This window comes from Scomber japonicus, chromosome 18 (genome assembly GCF_027409825.1).
Source record: "Scomber japonicus isolate fScoJap1 chromosome 18, fScoJap1.pri, whole genome shotgun sequence".
NCBI classification, from domain to species: domain Eukaryota; kingdom Metazoa; phylum Chordata; class Actinopteri; order Scombriformes; family Scombridae; genus Scomber; species Scomber japonicus.
The window spans coordinates 24625598-24647733 of NC_070595.1; the positions used below are offsets into that span (position 1 = coordinate 24625598).

At 40.1% G+C, this 22136-nt stretch overlaps 4 protein-coding genes and 1 long non-coding RNA gene across 5 annotated transcripts; 1 reads left to right on the top strand and 4 right to left on the bottom strand.

The window, feature by feature from the left end:
* Positions 1 to 1012: 1012 nt before the first annotated feature.
* Positions 1013 to 1938, top strand: LOC128378961 (uncharacterized). Its single transcript, XR_008323376.1, has 3 exons — positions 1013 to 1092; positions 1608 to 1640; positions 1906 to 1938. It is a non-coding gene; the product is annotated as an uncharacterized LOC128378961 (long non-coding RNA).
* A 1118-nt stretch (positions 1939 to 3056) lies between these two features.
* Positions 3057 to 7277, bottom strand: LOC128378959 (perforin-1-like). Its single transcript, XM_053338548.1, has 5 exons — positions 7149 to 7277; positions 4810 to 5388; positions 4559 to 4697; positions 4250 to 4461; positions 3057 to 4132 (listed from the first exon to the last, which is right to left on the bottom strand). The coding sequence occupies exons 1-5, from the start codon at positions 7172 to 7174 to the stop codon at positions 3253 to 3255; spliced, it is 1836 nt and encodes a 611-aa protein (XP_053194523.1). The 5' UTR covers positions 7175 to 7277; the 3' UTR covers positions 3057 to 3252.
* Positions 7278 to 8245: 968 nt separating this feature from the next.
* LOC128378931 (perforin-1-like) lies at positions 8246 to 10614 on the bottom strand. Its single transcript, XM_053338517.1, has 4 exons — positions 10061 to 10614; positions 9772 to 9910; positions 9457 to 9668; positions 8246 to 9125 (listed from the first exon to the last, which is right to left on the bottom strand). The coding sequence occupies exons 1-4, from the start codon at positions 10591 to 10593 to the stop codon at positions 8246 to 8248; spliced, it is 1764 nt and encodes a 587-aa protein (XP_053194492.1). The 5' UTR covers positions 10594 to 10614.
* Positions 10615 to 13345: 2731 nt separating this feature from the next.
* Positions 13346 to 15881, bottom strand: LOC128379303 (perforin-1-like). Its single transcript, XM_053338923.1, has 4 exons — positions 15137 to 15881; positions 14855 to 14993; positions 14543 to 14751; positions 13346 to 14225 (listed from the first exon to the last, which is right to left on the bottom strand). The coding sequence occupies exons 1-4, from the start codon at positions 15709 to 15711 to the stop codon at positions 13346 to 13348; spliced, it is 1803 nt and encodes a 600-aa protein (XP_053194898.1). The 5' UTR covers positions 15712 to 15881.
* A 2647-nt stretch (positions 15882 to 18528) lies between these two features.
* Positions 18529 to 20830, bottom strand: LOC128378929 (perforin-1-like). Its single transcript, XM_053338514.1, has 4 exons — positions 20271 to 20830; positions 19980 to 20118; positions 19661 to 19872; positions 18529 to 19405 (listed from the first exon to the last, which is right to left on the bottom strand). The coding sequence occupies exons 1-4, from the start codon at positions 20801 to 20803 to the stop codon at positions 18529 to 18531; spliced, it is 1761 nt and encodes a 586-aa protein (XP_053194489.1). The 5' UTR covers positions 20804 to 20830.
* Positions 20831 to 22136: the final 1306 nt, after the last annotated feature.

Below are 22136 nucleotides of genomic sequence, written 5' to 3' on the forward strand. Positions count from 1 at the left end.
TTAACATGTCTCTCTCTCTCTTTGGGTGTTTGTAGCTATTCTTACAAAGCAGCTGGGTGTTTGTTTGGTTTCTTTAACCTAAAACAGATCAAATAAAACTGAAAAAAAAAGAGATAACACAAAAAAGACAAAACTGTGATAAGACAACTGACAGGGGAGTTGTTTAACACAGAGTTTGAACTCCTAAGGACTTTCTCTCATATCTCTCTATTTGCATTACGAGACAGACCACAAGCACGTCTTGTGATCATAGATAAGGCTGTGCTGTGTGCTGTGCGTGCCTGCACAATATGTCTGTTATGTCTTATCACTGTTACCCATTGTAAAGCCCACATGTTCATTAGTTAAAAGCATTAATCATAAGAAATACAACATGTATTTGGATATGTCTCGCTGCTATAATAATGAGTCAGCTCTTTCTGAGTGTTTAAGCTGCAGTCACTCTCTGATGCAAAGTGTGTGTGTGTGTGTGCATGTCTTTCTATCTTTGCGGGAACCAATTTCATTTGAAAGCATTGTGAGGACATTACTGCGTTGTGAGGACATTTTGGTTGTTTGGCATTTTAAGGTTTAAGACTTGATTTTAAGGTTAAGGTTAGAATTGGTTTAGTCATTTAGTTGTGATGATTAAGTTTAGGGTAATGAGCGTAGGAATGCATCATGTCAACGAGGGTCCTCACAACGATATTAAAACAAACGTGTCTGTGTGTGTGAAACAGAATCGTAATGACTAAGGAAAAGAAAAAAGCTGGTTCGTGGTGACTTAACAGTTCCTAGTGAGCTGAACAAAGACGACGTGCTGCTAAAACATGAGCAGTAAATGCACCGGCGTCCTGCTTACTCACACAGACGGTGTCACGATTTAGCTCCATAAATGACGATCACTCGCAAATTGCAGCTAAATGCACGAGTTTTACAGTTTTGTTGCATCATAGTTAAACGTATCAAAATGAGTTGCAGCAAGTCGCAGTTAGCATGCTCCTCCAACTATTCTCCCTTTACTCTAAAATATCTGTCTCATCCTGGTCAATAATGCATTTTTTGTTTGGCCAGGTTACGGTGGACAGCTAGGACCAGCTCAAGAAATGTTGGGTAAGCAAGAAAAACCCAACCTTCCTCATTCACGACCGACTTCCACTGAATAAGCTGTTGCCTGTGACCTCATTAGTCACACTTTCCTGCATGGTATTACTGCACATTATGCCGTGCAACAAAATAGCCCTCATATCTAATTATTGTGCTACTTTGCATGTCTGTTTCGATATTACTGTGCTTACATACAAGACACACATTTTTATCCTGAGTAAAACAAGAAGAGGTGAAGCAGCTTTTGTTAAATGAACTCTGTGCTGACATATTCCTTTTTACATGCTTTGAACATGTACTTTTACTTTACAGTAGCATGCACACGAAAAGCACAACTGCATGCATTATGGATCATTTTTCACTCAAGGCTCCACAGTGAATTGGCTGAGCTCTTAAATACAAGTCAAAAAGCTTTTTTTAACCAACTCTAGCTGTCAAACCTTTTTTTGTATTTTTGTTGTTGTTGTTACTGCTGCTGTTTTCTTCTGAGCACATTATTAACTGGATTGATCCTTTCACAGGAGAGCAAGTTGGAAAATATGGCGGATACAAAGGTGAGAATGAAGGGAGGTTTAGAAATAGAGCATGAATGAAGTCCAATCAATCACAAAATTATAAAACTGTGTAGAAATTCAGAAGACTGTATATAAAACTCCTCTATGAGATGTTAAGGTGGACATTTTTTAAGTATGACATCTGATATTACACAATGTGTTCTTGTGGTAGTCTGACTAAACAAATGCATCAGTTTTTTACTAACTGAGTATCACTGTTATCATTCCCCGACCCCCATTGTCTTTCTCTCTTTGTCTTCATCAGGCTAATTCATATAAGCTGGACTTCTTCAAGTGGATGATTTCCATCATGTGTTCACTGTAATGTGTTTTTAAAGCTTATTTTTTGTGTGTGTGTGTTTCACTCCTTTCTGTCCAGTTGTGTTGTCTTTTTTGTCTTTTTTAAAGGTTTTTTTTAAGCCCCTTGTTTTTCTCTGTAAGTGGAGGTGTGTTAACCATGTTTGTCTTGTTTGATCCAAACCCTGCTGTGCCCCACCAGTCTGTGCTGAAAAGCTGGTGGTGAACAAGAATACACAACAAGTGCAAGAAAAGTGTCTCTATGTATTGAAATGAATATTAAAATGATGAATTTACTGTTTTAAACCAATAAATTATGTCACATGATGCTGAATTGAAGCCCCTGAGTCAAAGCTTTTTACATCATGTTGTCATGTCATTACATGTTTACCGGTACACGTTGTTCTCTTTAATAGCGTCAACAAAACCTCATCTGCGCACAGGAAATTTAACCACTTCCTTTCTCATAAAGGGCAGCACTGCCTAAGCATATGAATACTAACAGTAAAATCAAAACTAAAAGTAGTAATATGAAAACATTAAATTCAACAAAGACTTAAGATATTGTTTATTTAGAATAATATATGACAAAAACACAATATTTCCATTAAACTACTTACATCATATGAATGGTTATATATACACATTTTTTTTGCTGCAAACATAAGACACAAAACACAACACACACTAATCTGTTTAATCTAAATTATATTTAAAAAAGTGAAGTATAAATAAAGTTGGTAGTAAAAGCTGCATTGAACAAAACTCTTACTGTTATAACCAGTCTAGTGCAATATAATGGACACTGTCACACAAATGTATATACAGCTTATAAAAGTGATGCAAATATATTCCTTTTATTCACTGATGAAACTAATAAACTTAAAGCAATGTATTTCTGCTACATAACTCTTCTGTTCAATAATATTCTTCTGTCAAAACATAAATCATTCAGTATAATACAGAAGCTGTAAACTGGACAACTTGCAAATGATGAGATGAAACTAAAACTAAAACTGAGCACACAAAACATTTTTTTTCAAAATGTTGAGTTGCAACCACTTTGTCAACTTTATGTATGATAGATATACCAAATGAAGAGAGTAAGGTTGCTCTATAAGTCTCAGTGAAGCAGTAGATGGTTATTTTATCTCATCAACATATTTACAGCAGTCTGGTCTCTATGTGGGACTTGTTTCATTCACAAAAACCAACATCTTTAACAGCATGGCCTTTGGAATATGGTGGGCTAAATGCTGCCAAAAGATGATGGTAACACCTTGAATGTAAACCTCAGTAAAGCCAAATACAAGTATTATAACATATCAAACCTTTTTCTCACAGAAGTAAGATTCATTTTTCTCTGTGAGCTTGTTCCATTCACAAAAACCCCCATCTTCAACAGCATTTCCTTTGGAATACGGTGGGCATGACGGGACACATACAGCTTATGCAGACTTGGACTCATAGGTGAAGGTTTATAGTCCTTGCATAACTGTCCACTCAGACTTGGAGCACATATCACCTCCACTTTGTAGAAAAGCTGGCCATGCTGCAGATTGCAGAGATCCTCCTTCACTCCAGCAGATACAGGTCGCCCACATTCTCCCAGGAGGTCGTCGTCCCACTTGTTGTCCTCGTCCCACACTTCAAATCTCACTGCAGGTGCCTCTGACAAACTCTCGATGCCCAGGTCGACGACCGTGGCCCAGCGGGGGTTGTTGTTGTTGTAAAAGACAGGAGTACGCTGCACCATCCGCTTGTTGAAGAACACTTTCACGTACCCGTCTGTGGCAGTTGTGTGGTCTCCCCAAAGACCAGCGGCCCTTTTTACAGTTATGATGACACGTGCCATGCCTCTACGGGCCGGACAGCAGTCTGGGGTGACATTAGGGTTATTATGGCATTGGCAGACACAGGGATCCCTTGAGTCGGTCTTGATGCCAGCCTGACAGCGGTTGCTGCAGTTCCTCAACAGACCTTTCTCCAGGATGTAATGGCTAATGGCTGATCGTAGGTTCTTTCGAGCAGGGTTTTTGACAGGCAGTACCTCATGCAGAGAGTCCAGAGAATATGAGATGATGTCTGGATTGAGTGGTATTGTGGTAAGCCATTCCTTGTAGGCTGATGGATTTTTTTCAGAAGAGAAGAGAAGGTCTGGCTCCGTGGTATGGCCCCCCGTTATTTGTGTGAACCTGTAGAGAAGGAAGTTGTTTCAATTTGAGCCAGTTTGTCTTTTCTAGTGCTGAAAATAGTTATCTATAAGGAGTGTATTCAGTCAAAGCAAATGAATAGAAGAAAATGTTGTATACCTGTCGTTGAAGGTGCTGGAGAAGGATGACTTACTCTCCGTCTTGTCAATGTCATTCTTGCAGTGTTTCGCTTCAGCTTTTGCTGTAGCTTTGATGCTGGCGGACGCCTCCACTTCCAGGCACATCTGCACCTCATCCACACTGAGGCCCTGCAGGCTGGCCATGCACTGCCTGATGCTGGTCACAGATTGAACATCTCCTCCCAATTTCACCTGTAACAGTCAAAATGCGTTACTTTCTATAATTTCCTGGGGTTTTTTTGTGAGGGGTGGGGAGTTATATAATGTGGTTATTATTGATTTGATTTACCTTGGTGATGTAATGGGTGCCAAAGTCGTCAATCAGTTTGTAAAAACGTTGCTTGTACTCAGCACTGTAGATTTTGGGCAGTTCTTTCACCGCTTTGCGAAATTCTCTATGCAACTTGGGAGTCTTGGACACTCGGTAGCTGTTTCCAATGAGACAAGAAACAAAAAGACCAAAAGTGTATAAATTAGTAATAAATGGCATTTGTTTCTGTGAGGGTGTGTAGATATGTTTGTCTCTCATCTTCTTTTTACCTGTAGAATTCACAGGACATGCTTTGGGTTGTGAAACTGTACTTGTCATTCTTTGTTTTCTCCATTGAGTACTCAGCCAGTTTCGAGTCGCTGCCAGCCAGCATCAATGAACCACTTTTATCACCCACATCAACCTCTAGACCTGCCTTCCAGTCGTTGTCAACCTTGGATGTGCTGGAAGTGAGTAGAGACTCACTGGATCGGTGGACTGAAGTCGCCACTTTAGCATTGCAGGACTGCTTCGTTCTCCAGTCCACCACCGACAAGGGGAGCTTCTGCTTTTTGTTCTCCAGGTAGGGGTTGGTACACAGGGTGCATGTTTTGTCTTTTTTCCGTTTCCACAGTTTCATATCGAGCACATAGGCTCCTTTACGTTCCATTTTCGTGATATCGAAACCTTCCCCGGCCAAATTGGAGCCTGGAGCAAAATCTGCTTCTAGGCACTCTTTGGGTTTCCCATCTGTGCATGACTGATACGTACACTGAGGCAGGGACAGCACGAGGCCGACACAGATGCAAACATTCAACACGGACATGTTGATGTTAATTTGATTTATAGGTGCAAACTGATGGTTTAACCTGACAAAAAAAAAAAACCAATAACATTTTAGTTGAATAAACATGAGCAAGTGAAGCAGTTAGTAATTAGACATACAGTAATAGTAAGAACAAGTTTTCCATTTTATGGCTCAGAGATTTTTTCAACCAACATTTAAAAAAAACCATGTCAATCATGTAGTAATAGACTTTTGATCATAGTTTCTCTCCTTTGTAGATCAAAACATATGACTTCAGTGTTGTCTTCTTCATATTCTAAAGAAATAGGTCATTTTATTTCCTCACTCATGTCGTTGTAATCGGTGTAAGGCCTTGTGGTTTCTTATCTTAGATTGATATCAAGTATGAGTGCTGATTTTTCTCCTGCTTTGATTTTCTTCTTTTTTTCTTTTTTGTGGTGTACCTCAAGGCATGGTTTAAAGATTTATTTTACTATACTCTCACTGGGTTCTGTTTTTAGAAAATATGACATCCCATGTGGAGTTTTCAACTACCAGTACCGCATCGTAGCAACTTTGGCACCCGTGGTTAACCTATTTTGTGTGTATTGTGCATGCGCTCAAGGACGCACATGCTACTTCACTGACAGGCAGTAACAAAGGCAGTGAAGAAATGCTTGTAGCTTGTTTGTTGTTTGACGTTAAGAATACACACTACAGTATGTTTCAGGGTAAAAAAAAAAGCTAAATTTTGATTTTGATGAGGCACCTTTAAGCCTCTTCTAAGTTGCCTCGAGGATAGTCAACTACAGGATGGTTAAAAGCCTTCTCTAAGTTAATGAGTGAGACAAACTTCATTTTCAGGCCCTCAGTGGTTTCAACAACCTTCTTGGAGCTCTTTTCTCAACATACAGGAAATCCACGTGTCACTTTTGAATCTGCCTTAAAATTTGCCATCATTGTCATGCCTTCAGCTTCACTGGTACCAGCACCATCAGCAGGTTAACATGTTTTTTCGTGATATGTATACAGGGTGTCCACAAAGTGTCTTTACAATTTAAAAGAATCATTACAAAAACAATTGATGAGATATGTTAATCAGATTTGTTCTTTCTATGGGGTTAAGATATCGTGTATCGAACAAAGATACGGGACATCAACGACCTGAAGCAAAAGATCACCGATGCCATTGCCACCATTGATGATGCAATACTACAGTGAACATGGCAAGAAATCGAGTACCGTCTTGATGTGCTTCATGCAACTAATGGTCCCCAACATAGAGGTGTATTAAATAAGGCAAAAAAACTTCAATATCTACTCCTTATTTTGTGATAGTTTCCACAGATTTGTCTATTCAATTGCTTTTGTAATAAATGTGTTAAATTGTAAAGAGACTTTATGGACAGCCTGTATATCTCACTTTAACTTTGAATAGATTGCTATGAAACATAGTACAGACATTCATGTACTCATGAACACTTTGGTTTAGGACCACAAACACCTCCAACATTTATGTAATTCCCATCAACCTCTACTACACTTACACTACTACTGTAGTGTTTACCGCTGTGCCTAAATGGAGGCTCATAGAGTTGCTGCCATGACTCTTAGTCTTATAAATAAATTGATATAAGTTACAACACAATAGTTAGCTGAATGTGTGCTCAAAGGTCTGTCAGGACTACATTATAAGACAGCATTTTCCACTGACACAGCAATGAAGAGTTTCCACCACAGGCAGAACAACTCAAAGTTAAAACAAAGTTTAGAAAAGCCCACAGAGAATGCTACGTATATTAAATGTGAAAGAACATTTTTATATGAGCAAATGATCTAGACTCACCCTCGTCTTGTCCACGGTGCATGTATGAAATGAAACTCGTTGTGAGCAAGAATATCAGTGCTTTGTGTTAAAAGTAGGAAAAACTGAGCGGGAGGTGGTGAGGAGGTGAGGTGACAGTGGTCGTTAGAGCAGGGGAAAAAAAGTGGTTTGATAGTTTCATCGATGTTGAGAACATCCAGCTCAGAGGGGGAGGAGTTGGTGGTCTATTGAGAAACTGAAATATGTAGTCACAACATGAAAGTAAGGCTGGCTTTCCAGTTACTAACGAACGAAAGACCACATTGCTCTGAAGTGGTGGTGGGCTGTAGCCATAAAGAGTTAGAAAAGTAGCTTGTCTTCATAAATTAATATGGCATGTGGATGTAAAGTAGAAGATTAAATAAAACTTGAGTAGAACAATCAAATCTTTGTGATCTCTAGTGACAATTGGGCTTGTTCAGCAGCAAATATGAAGAAAATACAAAATGATTCATTCATGAAAAACCAGTTTATTAACCAGGAAGGAAAACATTAAAATAACAAGAAAGCAATGAATGAAAACCAATAAATGCAGATTCGTACAGACCACTAAAAATATATGTTGCACAAAAGTGATGGAGGATGAAGAACTACTGTAACTGAGGCCTTGTATGAAATCACATGAAGCTTCAATGTACAATTCTTCACTTCCCTCTCCTTTTCTTACATCATGTCAAAACCCAACAAAGCAACATATGTGAATGAAATGCTTAAAACATTCTAGTACATTTGTGTAGAAACATTGAACTGCAAAAAATAAATGTGGAAGTTTAAAACAGAGTCAAAAATAAGCCAAAAAATAAATTTGTAAAAGCTACATTGAATCACAGTAACCTTTTAGATGATCTTGTGTATCTAAAACCCAAAACACAAACTTTACTTTAAATCCATGAAGACCTTAATAAAGATTTAACTGCAATAAAAATTGAACACACACAATATAAAGCAAAGTAACCTGAATTGGAGCCACTTCATTATAATTCGTCACATCGTTTTTGCTCAGCAGGGATTTCATGAGGGGTAACGATGATGGTAATACCATGAATGTAAACCTCAGTAAAGCCAAATACAGGTATTATAACATATCATACCTTTTTGTCTCAAAAGTAAGACTCATTTTTCTCTGTGAGCTTGTTCCATTCACAAACACGCCCATCTCTAACAGCATTTCCTTTGGAATAGGATGGGCGTGACGGGACACATACAGCTTCTGTAGACTCTGGCTCATAGGCGAAGGTTTATAGTCCTTGCATAACTGTCCACTCAGACTTGGAGCACATATCACCTCCACTTTGAAGAAAAACTTGGCCTTATTCATATTACAGACATCCTCTTTCACCCCAGTAAACAGACTTTGGTCACAGCCTCCCAGTTTGTCGTCGTCCCAGCCGCTGTCCTGATCCCACACTTCAAATCTCACTTTATTGCCTGCTGACAAATCCTGGCTGCCCAGGTCGAAGATCGTGTTCCAGTGTGGGTTGTTGTTGTTGTTAATGACAGGAGTACGTCTCTCCTTATCATTGTTGAAGAGCACTTTCACATAGCCGTCTGCGGAAGTGAATGTGTCTCCCCAAAGACCAGTGGCTCTTTTTACAGTAATAATGACGCGTGCCATGCCCCTACGGGCTGGACAGCAGTCTGGGGTTACACCAGGGTTATTATGGCATTGGCAGACGCAGGGATCCCTTGAGTCGGTCTTGATGCCAGCCTGACAGCGGTTGCTGCAGTTCCTCAACAGACCTTTCTCCAGGATGTAATGTTTAATGGCTGATTTCAGGTTCTTATGAGCAGGGTTTTTGACAGGCAGTAAGTCATGCAGCGAGTCCAGAGAATATGAGATGATGTCTGGATTGAGTGGTAATGTGGTCAGCCATTCCTTGTAGGCTGATGGATTTTTTTCAGAAGAGAAGAGAAGGTCTGGCTCCGTAGTATGGCCGCCCGTTATTTGTGTGAACCTGTAGAGAAGGAAGTTGTTATAACAACTGATAGCCGGGGAATACATCAACAGAAGAGAGGCCCATGACTTTTGGATGTCTAACTCTACTCCATGACGCCATTGCATGCAATATCACTAGAATGAATATTGCCTTACATGATTTTCACAGTCTATACCATGTTTAATCTAGGAGATTTTGAAATTTCACATATTTCAGTTCTGGCATTAAAATCAATGACAGTTTGGCTCTTTTCTTGTTGGAAATGTGTGGCCTGTACTGGAGTGTACTTATTCAAGCATACAATTAATACAATGCATCTGACAAAATATATAAGAAAAAGGTTCTGTACCTGTCGTTGAAGAGGCTGGAGAACGCTGACTTACTCTCTGTCTTCTCAATATCTTTCTTGCAGTGTTTTGTTTCAGTAGTTATTGTAGCTTTGTAGGTGGCAGATGCCTCAACTCCCAGGCACATCCCCACCTCATTCGCACTGAGGCCCTCCAGGCTGGCCTCGCACTGCCTGATGCTGGTCACAGATTGAACACCTCCTCCCAATTTCACCTGGAAAGACAGATTTAAACACCATATACACAAACATATTGCTTTCTACAATATCCTTTCTGTGTAAATGCTTTGTTACAACCATGCCACCCTTGTGGTTTACCTTGGTGATGTAATGGGTCCCAAAGTCGTCAATCAGTTTGTAGAACTGTTGCTTGTTCTCAGGGCTGTAGGTTTTGGGGAGCCTTTTCAATGCTTTTTTAAATTCTATGTGTAACTTGGGAGTCTTGGACACTCGATAGCTGTTTCCAGAGAGTTACAAGACAAGACAAGACAAGACAAGACAAGACAAGACAGACCACAATGAAACAAATATATAAAAATATTTCAATTAGGCATTAAAGTTCATTGCATTTATCTGCAAAAAACATTAATTAAAGCTCTGATCTTACCTGTAGTACTCACAGGACATGCTTTGGGTTGTGAAACTGTACTTGTCTTTCTTTGTTTTCGCCATTGAGTATTCGGCCAGTTTAGAGTCGCTGCCAGCCAGCATAAATGAGCCGCCTTTATCACCCACATTAATATCTAGGCCGACCTTCCAGTCGTTTTCAACTGAAGATGTGCTGGAAGTGACTAGAGACTCACTGGATCGATGAAGCGAGGTTGCCACTTTTGCACTGCAGGACTGCTTTGGCCTCCAATCCACCACTAACAAGGGGAGCTTCTGCTTTTTGTTCTCCAGATAGGGGTTGGTACACAGGGTGCATGTTTTCTTCTTTTGTTTCCACCGATTCATGTCGAGCACGAAGGCCCCCTTACGTTCCATTTTCGTGATATCGAAGCCTTCCCCGGCCAAGTTGGAACCTGGAGCAAATTCTGCATCTAGGCACTCTTTGGGTCTCCCCTCTGTGCATGACTGATTCGTACACTGAGGCAGGAACAGCACGAGGCCGACACAGACGCAAACATTCAACACGAACATGTTGATGTTAAGTTGGGTGACAGAGGCAAGCCTGAGAAAACATGAAGTTGGAAAAAACATTAAGTTTCTTGTTGCACAGGTCTAAACTACTATTAATTCCACACATCAATGAACAGTTTCTACCCAGTTCTAAACAACTTAATACCTTATTCAGTCACTTCAGTAACTTCTCAGACAACTGCTGACTATTTCACTTTCAAAATGAACCACCTACTCTTATGACTGCATATCCCCCCTCTTTTGAAAGCAGCCTTTTAGACAGTCTTTCCAGACATCGTAGTCATTAAATGTCCAAATTTAAAATATGTCGCAGTTTACCCCCTCTAAAAGACACTATCCACTGAATATCTGTAATTTTAGACCCATCTCAAAAGCTGTGTACACCATGTTTAATGGATGGGAAAGATTAGAGAAGTGCCTCGCCTGAGGCATCTGCAGGCACAAAAAGAAAAAGTTGCTGGAGCTTTGACTTTTTGCCTTGTCCATGCACCTGGGAAGTGAATTAAGTTGTGCCAGAAACCTCTACTATGCTTCTACAGCATTGACAAAATTACATGACATCCATTAAATTTGGGTTTAATTACATTGAACAATGCACTTTGGCAGATGAGGTGTCCATGAGTCTTCACTTTTCAGGTACTTACAGTATATATGAGCTTTCAGAAAAATCCCAGTTTCCGAGGTGTGCAGTCATAACGCTTTTCACAAGTGGGGAACTGGTAAATACAGTAACCCCAAAAGTGGCATAAACTGGATTTATTTATCCAGTGAAGAAATATATCTCTACACAATTGGTGTAGTTACTTAAAAACAATAAAATCTAATCTTACTTTCACTCTCCACACAGCACTGGGACTGCTCTGGTCAAAGTCAGCAGTGAATTATTGCTCGGTGCTTGATGCAGGCATGTAATCCATTTTAATTCTCCTTGATCTCAGCTCAGACTTCAACACAGTGGACCACAATGTCTTAATCAGCTGTCTGGAAAAACTATGTTCCCATCAGTGATGTGGCTCTGGATCTATTTATCTCTTATCTGTCTGATAGATTCTTTTTTGTGTTTGTCTCTTTTGTGGAGTGCCCCAGGACCCTATCCTAGGTCCCTTTTTTATTCACATGCTAAGCTTTATTTATATAACTGTTAGGAGGTTAAAACACATCTGTACATCCCAATAAAACCCAGAACCACCAATGTTTTCTGTATCTTGCTTTTCTGAAATGAAGAACTGGATGTCCATAAATTTACAACAGTCAAATGAAAAGCGCATAACGTAGTTGTGGTTTTTCACTCTGAGTGACGTTCTGATGCTCAGGTGACTAAATGAATGCAGTTCTGCTGCATTTACATTGAACAAAAGATTAGGTCATTACTTTCATTTGCAGATCTAGAGAAGGTAATCTAAGCTTTTATATCCACCAGACATTACACTTACAATGTACAGGCACATGTAACATCTAAAGACTCCGCTTTAAACAAAACAATGTCAATCTTTTAATATGTAAATGAACTATAAGATTTTACAGCTTGTTTTTTAAGCGTTGCACCATCAGGCACCTGCTTACATCTGTGATCTGTTAACTCCCTATGAGCCTGATTGGTAGTTTTAATGTGAAGCCCTTTGTAACTTCGTTTTAGAAAGGTGCTGTATTAATAGTTATTATCACAAAGGTTATATGATTTCAAATCAAGTTAGAAAATATTTTTGCAAACGAGCAAATCGTCATAGACTCACCTTAACCTGCCTGTGCAAAATGCATGCGTGAAACCAACTGTGAGCATCTATATCTGTGGTTTTACTTTTTATAGGGCGAATAAGTGGGCTAAATGGGGAGGGGGGTGGCAGGTCAGTGGTTTTTAAGGGAATTGGGCAGGAAATTGCTGTGGTTTGACAGTTTCATACACGCAACGTATCATTTCTCACTAATGAGACAGCAGTCGTGAGAACAGGACAAAGTAACATGCAACATGGCCCAACATGCATGGGAGTGCGAGGGTACGTAGTTTCTAGTTATTTTTGACTCGTGAAAATAGTGGGCAACTGCAGTACAGGCCAGTAAAATGTATGTAGCACTAAAGTGTTGGAGGATGAAGGAGAAGAACTATTGTAACTGACAAAGAATATATGAAACATGATTAATATGAAAGCTTTATTGTTCAATTCTTCACTTATCTGTCTCTCCTGATGTCAAAGCCCCACAAGGCAAAATATGTGATTGCAATGCATAAAACAGACTAGTACATTTTACAGATGTTTGTATAGAAACATTAAAATACAAAAAAATTAAATGCACTTTATCAATACTTTATCAGCACATATGATTAATATGAAGATCTTGCATGAAAATATTAAGCTTCAATGTACAATACTTCACTTCCCTTCTCTTACTAGGAATGTAAATTGAGCATCATGTCAAAATGCCACAAGGCAAAATATGTAAAAGAAATGCATAAAACACTCTAGTATATTTGTATAGAAACTGCAAAAAAATAAATGCGCAAGTAAAAAATAGACGGCGTAAAAAAAGCCAAAAAATACATTCGTAAAAGCTGCATTGAATGAATCACCATTTCAACAACTGCAGGAACTTTTAGATGATCTTGTGTATCTAAAACTCAAAACGCAAACTTTACTTTAAATCCATGAGGACCTTAATAAAGATATGACTGAAATGAAAATTGAACATACACAATATGCAAAGTGTCCTGAATTGGAGCCACATGAGGGGTAACAGTGATGATAATGCATTTTAACTAGAACATATCAAACTTTTTTCTCACAGAAGCAAGACTCATTTTTCTCTGTGAGCTTGTTCCATTCACAAACACGCCCATCTCTAACAGCATCTCCTTTGGAATAGGATGGGCGTGACGGGACACATACAGCTTCTGCAGACTCTGGCTCATAGGTGAAGGTTTATAGTCCTTGCATAACTGTCCGCTCAGACTTGGAGCACATATCACCTCCACTTTGAAGAAAAACTGGCCCCTCTTCAGATTACAGACGTCCTCTTTCACCCCACTAAACAGACTTTGGTCACAGCCTCCCAGAAAGTCGTCGTCCCAGCGGCTGTCCTGATCCCACACTTCAAATCTCACTTTATTTCCTGCTGACAAATCCTGGCTGCCCAAGTCGAAGATCATGTTCCAGCATGGGTTGTTGTTGTTCTTAATGACAGGAGTACGTCTCTCCTTATCATTGTTGAAGAGCACTTTCACATAGCCATCTGTGGAAGTGAACCAGTCTCCGCAAAGACCAGTGGCTCTTTTTGCAGTTATGATGACCCGTGCCATGCCCCTACGGGTCGGACAGCAGTCTGGGGTTACAGCAGGGTTATTATGGCATTGGCAGACGCAGGGATCCTTCAGGTCAGTTCTGATGCCGACCTGACAGCGGTTGCTGCAGTTCCTCAACAGACCTTTCTCCAGGATGTAATCTCTAATGGCTGATTTCAGGTTCTTATGAGCAGGGGAGTCAACAGGCAGTAAGTCATGCAATGAGTCCAGAGAATATGAGATGATGTCTGGATTGAGTGGTAATGTTTTCAGCCATTCCTTGTAGGCTGATGGATTTTTTTCAGAAGAGAAGAGAAGGTCTGGCTCCATAGTATGGCCTCCCGTTATTTGTGTGAACCTGTAGAGAAGGAAGTTGTCAAAACAACTGATAACCGGGGCAAATATCAACAGAAGAGAGGCCCGCGACTCTACTCCATGAAGCCATTGTATGCAATATCTCTGGAATCAATATTGCCTTACATGATTTTCACAGTGTACAGCATGTTTGGTTTGATCACAAATTTAATCTAGGACATTTCGAAATTTTACATATTTCAGTTCTGCATTAAAATCAACTTTGGCTCTTTTCTTGTTGGAAATAGTTAAAGTGTACTTATTCAAGCATTAAATTAATACAACGCATCTGACAAAATATATAAGAAAAAGTTTCTGTACCTGTCGTTGAAGAGGCTGGAGAACGACTTATTGTCTGTCTTCTCAATGTCCTTCTTGCAGTGTTTTGTTTCAGTACTTATTGTAGCTTTGCAGGTGGCAGCTGCCTCAACTCCCAGGCACATGTCCACCTCATTCGCACTGAGGCCCTCCAGACTGGCCTGGCACTCCCTGATGCTGGTCACAGATTGAACACTTCCTCCCAATTTCACCTGGAAAGATAGATTTAAACACCATATACACAAACATATTGCTTTCTACAATTTCAATGTTGCATAAATTCTTTGTTACAACCATGCAACCCTTTTGGTTTACCTTGGTGATGTAATGGGTCCCAAAGTCGTTTATCAGTTTATAAAACTGTTGCTTGTTCCCAGGGCAGTAGGTTCCGGGGAGCCGTGTCAATGCATTTTCAAATTCTCTGTGTAACCTGGGAGTCCTGGACACTCGGTAGCTGTTTCCAGAGAGATACAAGACAAGAAAAGACAGACCACAATGAAACAAATATATAAAGGTATTTCATTTATGCATTGAAGTTCATTCATTTTGTTCATTGCATTTATCTGCAAAAAACATTAATTAAAGCTTTGATCTTACCTGTAGTACTCACAGGACATGCTTTGGGTTGAGAAACTGAACTTGTCTTTCTTTGTTTTATTCATTGAGTATTCGGCCAGTTTAGAGTTGCTGCCAGCCAGCATAAAAAATAAATCTTTACTTCTGTTCCTAAGATCTAGATCAACCATCCAGTCGTTTTCAATTGAAGATGTGCTGGAAATGACTAGAGACTCACTGGACCGGTGAAGCGAGGTTGCCACTTTTGCACTGCAGGAGTGCTTTGACCTCCAGTCCACCACTGACAAGGGGAGCTTCTGCTTTTTGTTTGCCACATAGGGGTTGGTACACAGGGTGCATGTATTGTCGTGTCGCTGCCAGTGATTCATGTCGAGCACGAAGGCCCCCTTACGTTCCATTTTCGTGATATCGAAGCCTTCCCCGGCCAAATTGGTACCCGGAGCAATATCTGCATCTCGGCACTGTTTGGGTCTCCCATCTGTGCATGACTGACACGTACACTGAGGCAGGGACAGCATGAGGCCGGCACAGATGCAAATATTCAACAGCAACATGTTGAAGTTAAGTTGGCTGACAATGCGAACCTGAAAAAACATAAAGTTGAAAAAAATGAAGTTGCTTGTTGCACAGGTCTAAACTACTATTTATTGCCCGTCTTACTGTGAAGCCCTTTGTTTTAGAAAGGTGCTGTATAAATAGTTATTATTACAAAGGTTATGTATTTTCAAATCAAGTTAGAAAATATTTTGCATAACAAGCAAATCAGCATAGACTCACCTTCTCTTGCCTGTCCACTCTGCATGTGTGAAACGAACTGTGAGCATCGATATCTGTTGTTTTGGTTTTTATAGGACAAAAAAGCACTAATAACGGGAGGTGGCAGGAGGCGGCTCCGTGGCTATTCATGCAACAGGAGCAGGAAATTGCTGTGGTTTGACAGTTTCATCATGCTAAGTATAATTTCTTACTCATGAGATGGCTCTGGTGAGAACAGAACAAAGTAATATTCAACATGAGCCAACATGCATGGGGGTGCAAGGGTCCCTTCATCATTGCTTGCAGTTTTAGGTGGGTAGCAAATCAGCAAATACTTGTCTGTGTATTTGCATTGATGTAATTCTACTGCTTTCTGCAGTAACTAGTAATATAACTAATTACTTTTTCACATTAAATAATGCAATTACTACAGTTTAAATGGGCTTGTTGCTCATTACTTTTGTCTTCTGTGAAAATAGTGGTCAACTGCAGAGGACAGCAGCCAAACACAGCCACAACACTAACAGCAAAACTGATAAATGCATGGATTTGTATGGGCCATTAACATATATGTAGCACTAAAGCGATGGAGGATGAAGGAGAGGAACCACTGTAACTGACATGTAAAATATATGAAACATGATTAATGTGAAGGCCCTGCATGGAAACATAAAGCTTTAGTGTTCAATTCTTCACTTCTCTCAAAGGCCCACAAGTCAAAATATGTGATTGAAATACATAAAACAAACTAGTACAATTTAGAGATGTTTGTATAGAAACATTTAAAAAGTAAAGAAGCGTAATAATCAAAACATGACTCTCATTTTACTTTAAATTCATTAACACCTCAAGATAGATGAAACTTTAATAAAATTGAACACACAAAATATAAAGCAAAGTGTCCTGAATTGGAGCCACTTTATCAACACTTTTTTCAGGAAATATGATTAATATGAAGACCTTACATGAAAACATAAATCTTCATTGTACAGTACAATTGTTCACTTCCCTCTTCTTCTCTGCATACATGCATAACACATTCTAGTATATTTGTATAGAAACATTAAACTGCAAAAAAGCGCAAGTAAAAAAAAGCGTAAACAATGCCAAAAAATACGTTTGTAAAGGCTGCTTTTAATGAGTCACCATTTTAACAACTGCAGGAACTTTTAGATTATCTTGTGTATCTAAAACTCAAAACGCACACTTTACTTTAAATACACTAAGACGTTAATATAGATTTAAAGGTTGAATATGTAGAATATTTATTAAAAGCTATATATATTTTTTGAAATAATACACCCAATGACTTTCTGTCACGTTCTGTTTACGCCGGAAGTGCGGGTTGCCAGGGTTGTCTGTTGTTCCGGTGCAGCTGCTGTAGGCTGGCACTGGGTGAAATGGAGTTGTAAACAAACACAGCCGTGTTGGACTCACTAAAACCAGCGTTTTTTGCTCTCAAGTACAATCACAAAACTTCGAAGGTAAGACAGAATATCTGTTAGTCGCTGTAAATAAGTGGTTGTTTACCTTTGTATTCTTTGGCTGCTGGTTCACTGAGTTTTTTGTCGTAGCGCAATAATAGTGGTACTGTTGAACTCGCCAGGGTCTTAGCTTTCATATGAGATGCTATTTGTTTGTGTACCATGAAGTATCAGAGCGGTAGCAATGGAAATGTGGAGAGTGGATATTTGATCATTAATATGCTTGGTGTTTGAGTTGTGTTTGGTGTGTGTAAAAATGACGTGCTTGTAGCGGAGTTTCTCCTGTTTAATTTGATGTGCAGTATGACTGTATTGCTACATAATGAGGGCAGCGTTTTATGTCTTTTGCTGCGGAGAGTCTCAGGGTCCCCCAATTTGGGGTGGACCTTGGAGTTTAACAGGTTTAACTGTTACTCCCACTGCCGTTACAATGTAACCGTTACAACTAACGTTGGCAGTGTTAACTCCGCTATATGACCATACTATATTTTGCCAGTATATATATCAGTTTACCCATCTCTATATTCATTATCACCACACCACTGCCTGACAGCTATCTTTGTGCAAACCTCAGTCTCTCCATCTCTCCATCTGCCTTCAGCCTCACTGTCACTGCTGTGGAAGCTGCTGGACTGCTCACGCTGATCATGCTACAGAAACAAGGGATCATTTTGAGTTGAGAGCTAGCTAGCTAATCGATTACACACCACTCAAAGAAAGACTTCCAGTTGAAGACTGGCTAACGTTAAATACTGTTGAAAAATTAATTGGTCGAAATTAGTCGTTACCCTGAATGATTCATCACTTGACATGGCACAGGCTGATCGATTGACACACTCGGCAACGAACCTGGCAACCTGACTGCTGGAATTATTTTTGGTTGTTGCGACTATAATCTCGAGACACTAGATGGCGGTGTTCTGCTCATTCTCCATATTCAACCTTTAACTGACATGAAAATTCGAACATACACAATAGCAAAGTGTCCTGAATTGGAGCCACTTCCTCAAATAATTCCTCACATCTTCCCTAAGAGATGTACCTGTCATGTTTTTTGCTCAGCAGGGATTTTATGAGGGGTAACAGTGATTATAATGCCTTTTAACTGTACATGTTGCCAAAAGATGATGGTAATACCATGAATGTAAACCTCAGTAAAGCCAGATGCAGGTATTATAACATATCATACCTTTTTCTCTCAAAAGTAAGACTCATTTTTCTCTTTGAGCTTGTTCCATTCACAAACACGCCCATCTCTAACAGCATTTCCTTTGGAATAGGTTGGGCGTGACGGGACACATACAGCTTCTGCAGACTCTGGCTCATAGGCGAAGGTTTATAGTCCTTACATAACTGTCCGCTCAGACTTGGAGCACATATCACCTCCACTTTGAAGAAAAGCTGGGCCTTATTCATATAACAGACATCCTCTTTCACCCCAGTAAACAGACTTTGGTCACAGCCTCCCAGAAAGTCGTCGTCCCAGCCGCCGTCCTGATCCCACACTTCGAATCTCACTTTATTGCCTGCTGACAAATCCTCGATGCTCAGGTCGAAGATTGTGTTCCAGTGTGGGTTGTTGTTGTTGTTAATGACAGGAGTACGTCTCTCCTTCTCCTTGTTGATGAGCACTTTCACAAAGCCGTCTGCGGAAGTGAACCAGTCTCCCCAAAGACCAGTGGCTCTCTTTACAGTAATAATGACCCGTGCCATGCCCCTGCGGGCCGGACAGCAGTCTGGGGTTACAGCAGGGTTATTGTGGCATTGGCAGATGCAGGGATCCTTTGAGTCAGCTCTGCCGGCCTGACAGCGGTTGCTGCAGTTCCTCAACAGACCTTTCTCCAGGATGTAATGGCTAATGGCTGATTTCAGGTTCTCATGAGCAGGGTTTTTGACAGGCAGTAAGTCATGCAGAGAGTCCAGAGAATATGAGATGATGTCTGGATTGAGTGGTATTGTGTTCAGCCATTCCTTGTAGGCTGATGGATTTTTTTCAGAAGAGAAGAGAAGGTCTGGCTCCGTAGTATGGCCGCCCGTTATTTGTGTGAACCTGTAGAGAAGGAAGTTGTTATCACAACTGATAGCCGGGGCAAACATCAACAGAAGAAGAGGGTTAGGATTAAGGTTAGGGTTGTGACCACAAATTTAATCTAGGACATTTTGAAATGTTACATATTTCCATTCTGGCATTAAATTCAATTACAGTTTGGCTTTTTTTCTTGTTGAAAACCGAGTGTATCTATCCAAGCATAAAATTAATAGAAAGCATCTGACAAATAGAAAAGAAAAGAAAAGGGTTCTTTACCTGTCGTTGAAGAGGCTGGAGAACGCTGACTTACTGTCTGTCTTCTGGATGTCCTTCTTGCAGTGTTTTGTTTCAGTACTTATTGTAGCTTTGTAGGTGGCAGATGCCTCAACTCCCAGGCACATCTCCACCTCATTCGCACTGAGGCCCTGCAGGCTGGCCTCGCACTGCTTGATGCTGGTCACAGATTGAACACCTCCTCCCAATTTCACCTGGAAAGATAGATTTAAACACCATCTGCACAAGCATATTTGTTGCTTTCTACAATATCTTTTCTGTGTAAATGCTTTGTTACAACCATGCCACCCTTGTGGTTTACCTTGGTGATGTAATGGGTCCCAAAGTCGTCAATCAGTTTGTAGAACTGTTGCTTGTTCTCAGGGCTGTAGGTTTTGGGGAGCCTTTTCAATGCTTTTTTAAATTCTCTGTGTAACCTGGGAGTCTTGGACACTCGATAGCTGTTTCCAGAGAGATACAAGACAAGAAAAGACAGACCACAATGAAACAAATATATGAAAGTAATTAATTTAAGCATTAAAGTTCATTACTTTTTCCTTTATCTGTGTAAGTGTGCAGGGAAAAATGTTCATTGGACGTCTCATCTTCTTACCTGTAGTACTCACAGGACATGCTTTGGGTTGTGAAACTGTACTTGTCTTTCTTTGTTTTCGCCATTGAGTATTCGGCCAGTTTAGAGTTGCTGCCAGCCAGCATAAACGAGGCGCCCTTACTTCCTATCCTAAGATCTAGACCGACCTTCCAGTTGTTTTCAACCGAAGATGTGCTGGAAGTGACTAGAGACTCACTGGATCGATGAAGCGAGGTTGCCACTTTTGCACTGCAGGACTGCTTTGACCTCCAGTCCACCACTGACAAGGGGAGCTTCTGCTTTTTGTTTGCCAGATAGGGGTTGGTACACAGAGTGCATGTTTTCTTCTTTTGTTTCCACCGATTCATGTCGAGCACGAAGGACCCCTTACGTTCCATTTTCGTGATATCAAAGCCTTCCCCGGCCAAATTGGAACCTGGAGCAAATTCTGCATCTAGGCACTCTTTGGGTTTCCCCTCTGTACATGACTGATACGTACACTGAGGCAGGGACAGCATGAGGCCGACACAGATGCAAATATTCAACAGAAACATGTTGAAGTTAAGCTAGGTCACAGAAGCAAACCTGAGAAAACATGAAGTTGGAAAAACATGAGCTTGCTTTTGTTGTACAGTCTAAATAACTTAACACCAAATTCAGTCACTTCTTTCAAAATGAATCTTATGACTGCATATCCCCCCTTTTTTTAAAAGCAGTATTTTAGACAGTCATTCTAGATATTGTAGCAATTAAATTCCCAAATTTTAACAATGTCACTGTGTACGTGTGTAAAATATGCTCTACTCTGGTAGAAAGATTGCACGACAACTGAATAGGTCATATGAGGGTTTAAAAAACTGCTTTGTCAAAAAGACTAAAAAAGTGAAAGCCCTAGCAGAGTATGTGAGTGGAGCTGGCAGATTTTGGAAAGAGCGGGTGAGAAGCTCAGTTATCTGGAGGGAGCTCGGAGTCGACCCGCTCCTCCTCCGAGTCGAGAGGAGTCAGATGAGGTGGCTCGGGAATCTAGTCAGGATGCCTCCCGGACGCCTCCCTGGTGAGGTGTTCAGGATACCTGAAAAATCTACTTATGTAGCTACTTCCCACCTCTGCTTTTGGATGTAAGGCTTCATTTTAAGATATAAGTTAAATAGGCATGCACATCTTTTTTTTTGAGTGAGTGGGGAGCGATTTCATTAGAGCGGGATGCAATATTTGAGTGGGGGAGGCGAACAACTCCGTGAGTGAGGAGCGGAAAATTCTCACCGCTCCACTCCGCTCATATGCTCTGAGCCCCAGCAACATCTTTTATAATAAACCAATACGTTTTGGATTGCAGCCTTTCTCAGGGTCATCATAAAACATTACAAGCAGTATTTAAGTAGGGTATTTAAAAAACTGAAAAAAGATGAATAAGTTAAAAAAAATATGTGTGTTGCTGCAGCTTTGACTTTTCTCCTTTTTCATGCACCTTGGAAATGGATGAAGTTGTACCAGAAACCTCTACACTGCTTCTACAGCTTTGATAAAATTATATGACATCCATTAAATTTATGTTTAATTACACTGAACAATGCACTTTGGCAGACAAAAGTTGTCCAGTGTGTCCATGATTGTTTTCAGAAAAATCCTAATTTCCCAGTCATAACGCTTTTTACAAGTGGGGAACTGGTTATTACAGTAAGCCCAAAATAACATGAAAGTGGAATAAACTGGATATTTTGTCCAGTGAAGAAAATTATCTCTACACAATTGATGTACTTCCTTAAAAACAATGAAATCTGATCTTGTTTTCACTCTCCACTCTCTTATTGCTTGATGCAGGCATGTAATCCATTTTAATTCTCCTTGATCTCAGCTCAGACTTCAACACAGCTGTCTGGAAAAACT

Excerpts from the sequence above, each read along its gene's own strand:
- LOC128378959 (XM_053338548.1), bottom strand. The coding sequence starts at position 7,174 with ATGCACCGTGGACAAGACGAGGGTGA. Across the intron at positions 5,389-7,148 it reads CGTGGACAAGACGAGGGTGA|GTTAAACCATCAGTTTGCAC; the intron begins GTCTAGATCATT and ends TTTTTTTGTCAG. Across the intron at positions 4,462-4,558 it reads GCACCCATTACATCACCAAG|GTGAAATTGGGAGGAGATGT; the intron begins GTAAATCAAATC and ends TGACTGTTACAG.
- LOC128378931 (XM_053338517.1), bottom strand. The coding sequence starts at position 10,593 with ATGTTCGTGTTGAATGTTTGCGTCTGTGTCGGCCTCGTGCTGTTCCTG. Across the intron at positions 9,669-9,771 it reads GGACCCATTACATCACCAAG|GTGAAATTGGGAGGAGGTGT; the intron begins GTAAACCACAAG and ends CTGTCTTTCCAG. Across the intron at positions 9,126-9,456 it reads TCCAGCCTCTTCAACGACAG|GTTCACACAAATAACGGGCG; the intron begins GTACAGAACCTT and ends CCTTCTCTACAG.
- LOC128379303 (XM_053338923.1), bottom strand. The coding sequence starts at position 15,711 with ATGTTTTTTCAGGTTCGCATTGTCAGCCAACTTAACTTCAACATGTTG. Across the intron at positions 14,994-15,136 it reads ATGTCCTGTGAGTACTACAG|CTACCGAGTGTCCAGGACTC; the intron begins GTAAGATCAAAG and ends CTCTGGAAACAG. Across the intron at positions 14,752-14,854 it reads GGACCCATTACATCACCAAG|GTGAAATTGGGAGGAAGTGT; the intron begins GTAAACCAAAAG and ends CTATCTTTCCAG.
- LOC128378929 (XM_053338514.1), bottom strand. The coding sequence starts at position 20,803 with ATGTTTCTGTTGAATATTTGCATCTGTGTCGGCCTCATGCTGTCCCTG. Across the intron at positions 19,873-19,979 it reads GGACCCATTACATCACCAAG|GTGAAATTGGGAGGAGGTGT; the intron begins GTAAACCACAAG and ends CTATCTTTCCAG. Across the intron at positions 19,406-19,660 it reads TCCAGCCTCTTCAACGACAG|GTTCACACAAATAACGGGCG; the intron begins GTAAAGAACCCT and ends CCTTCTCTACAG.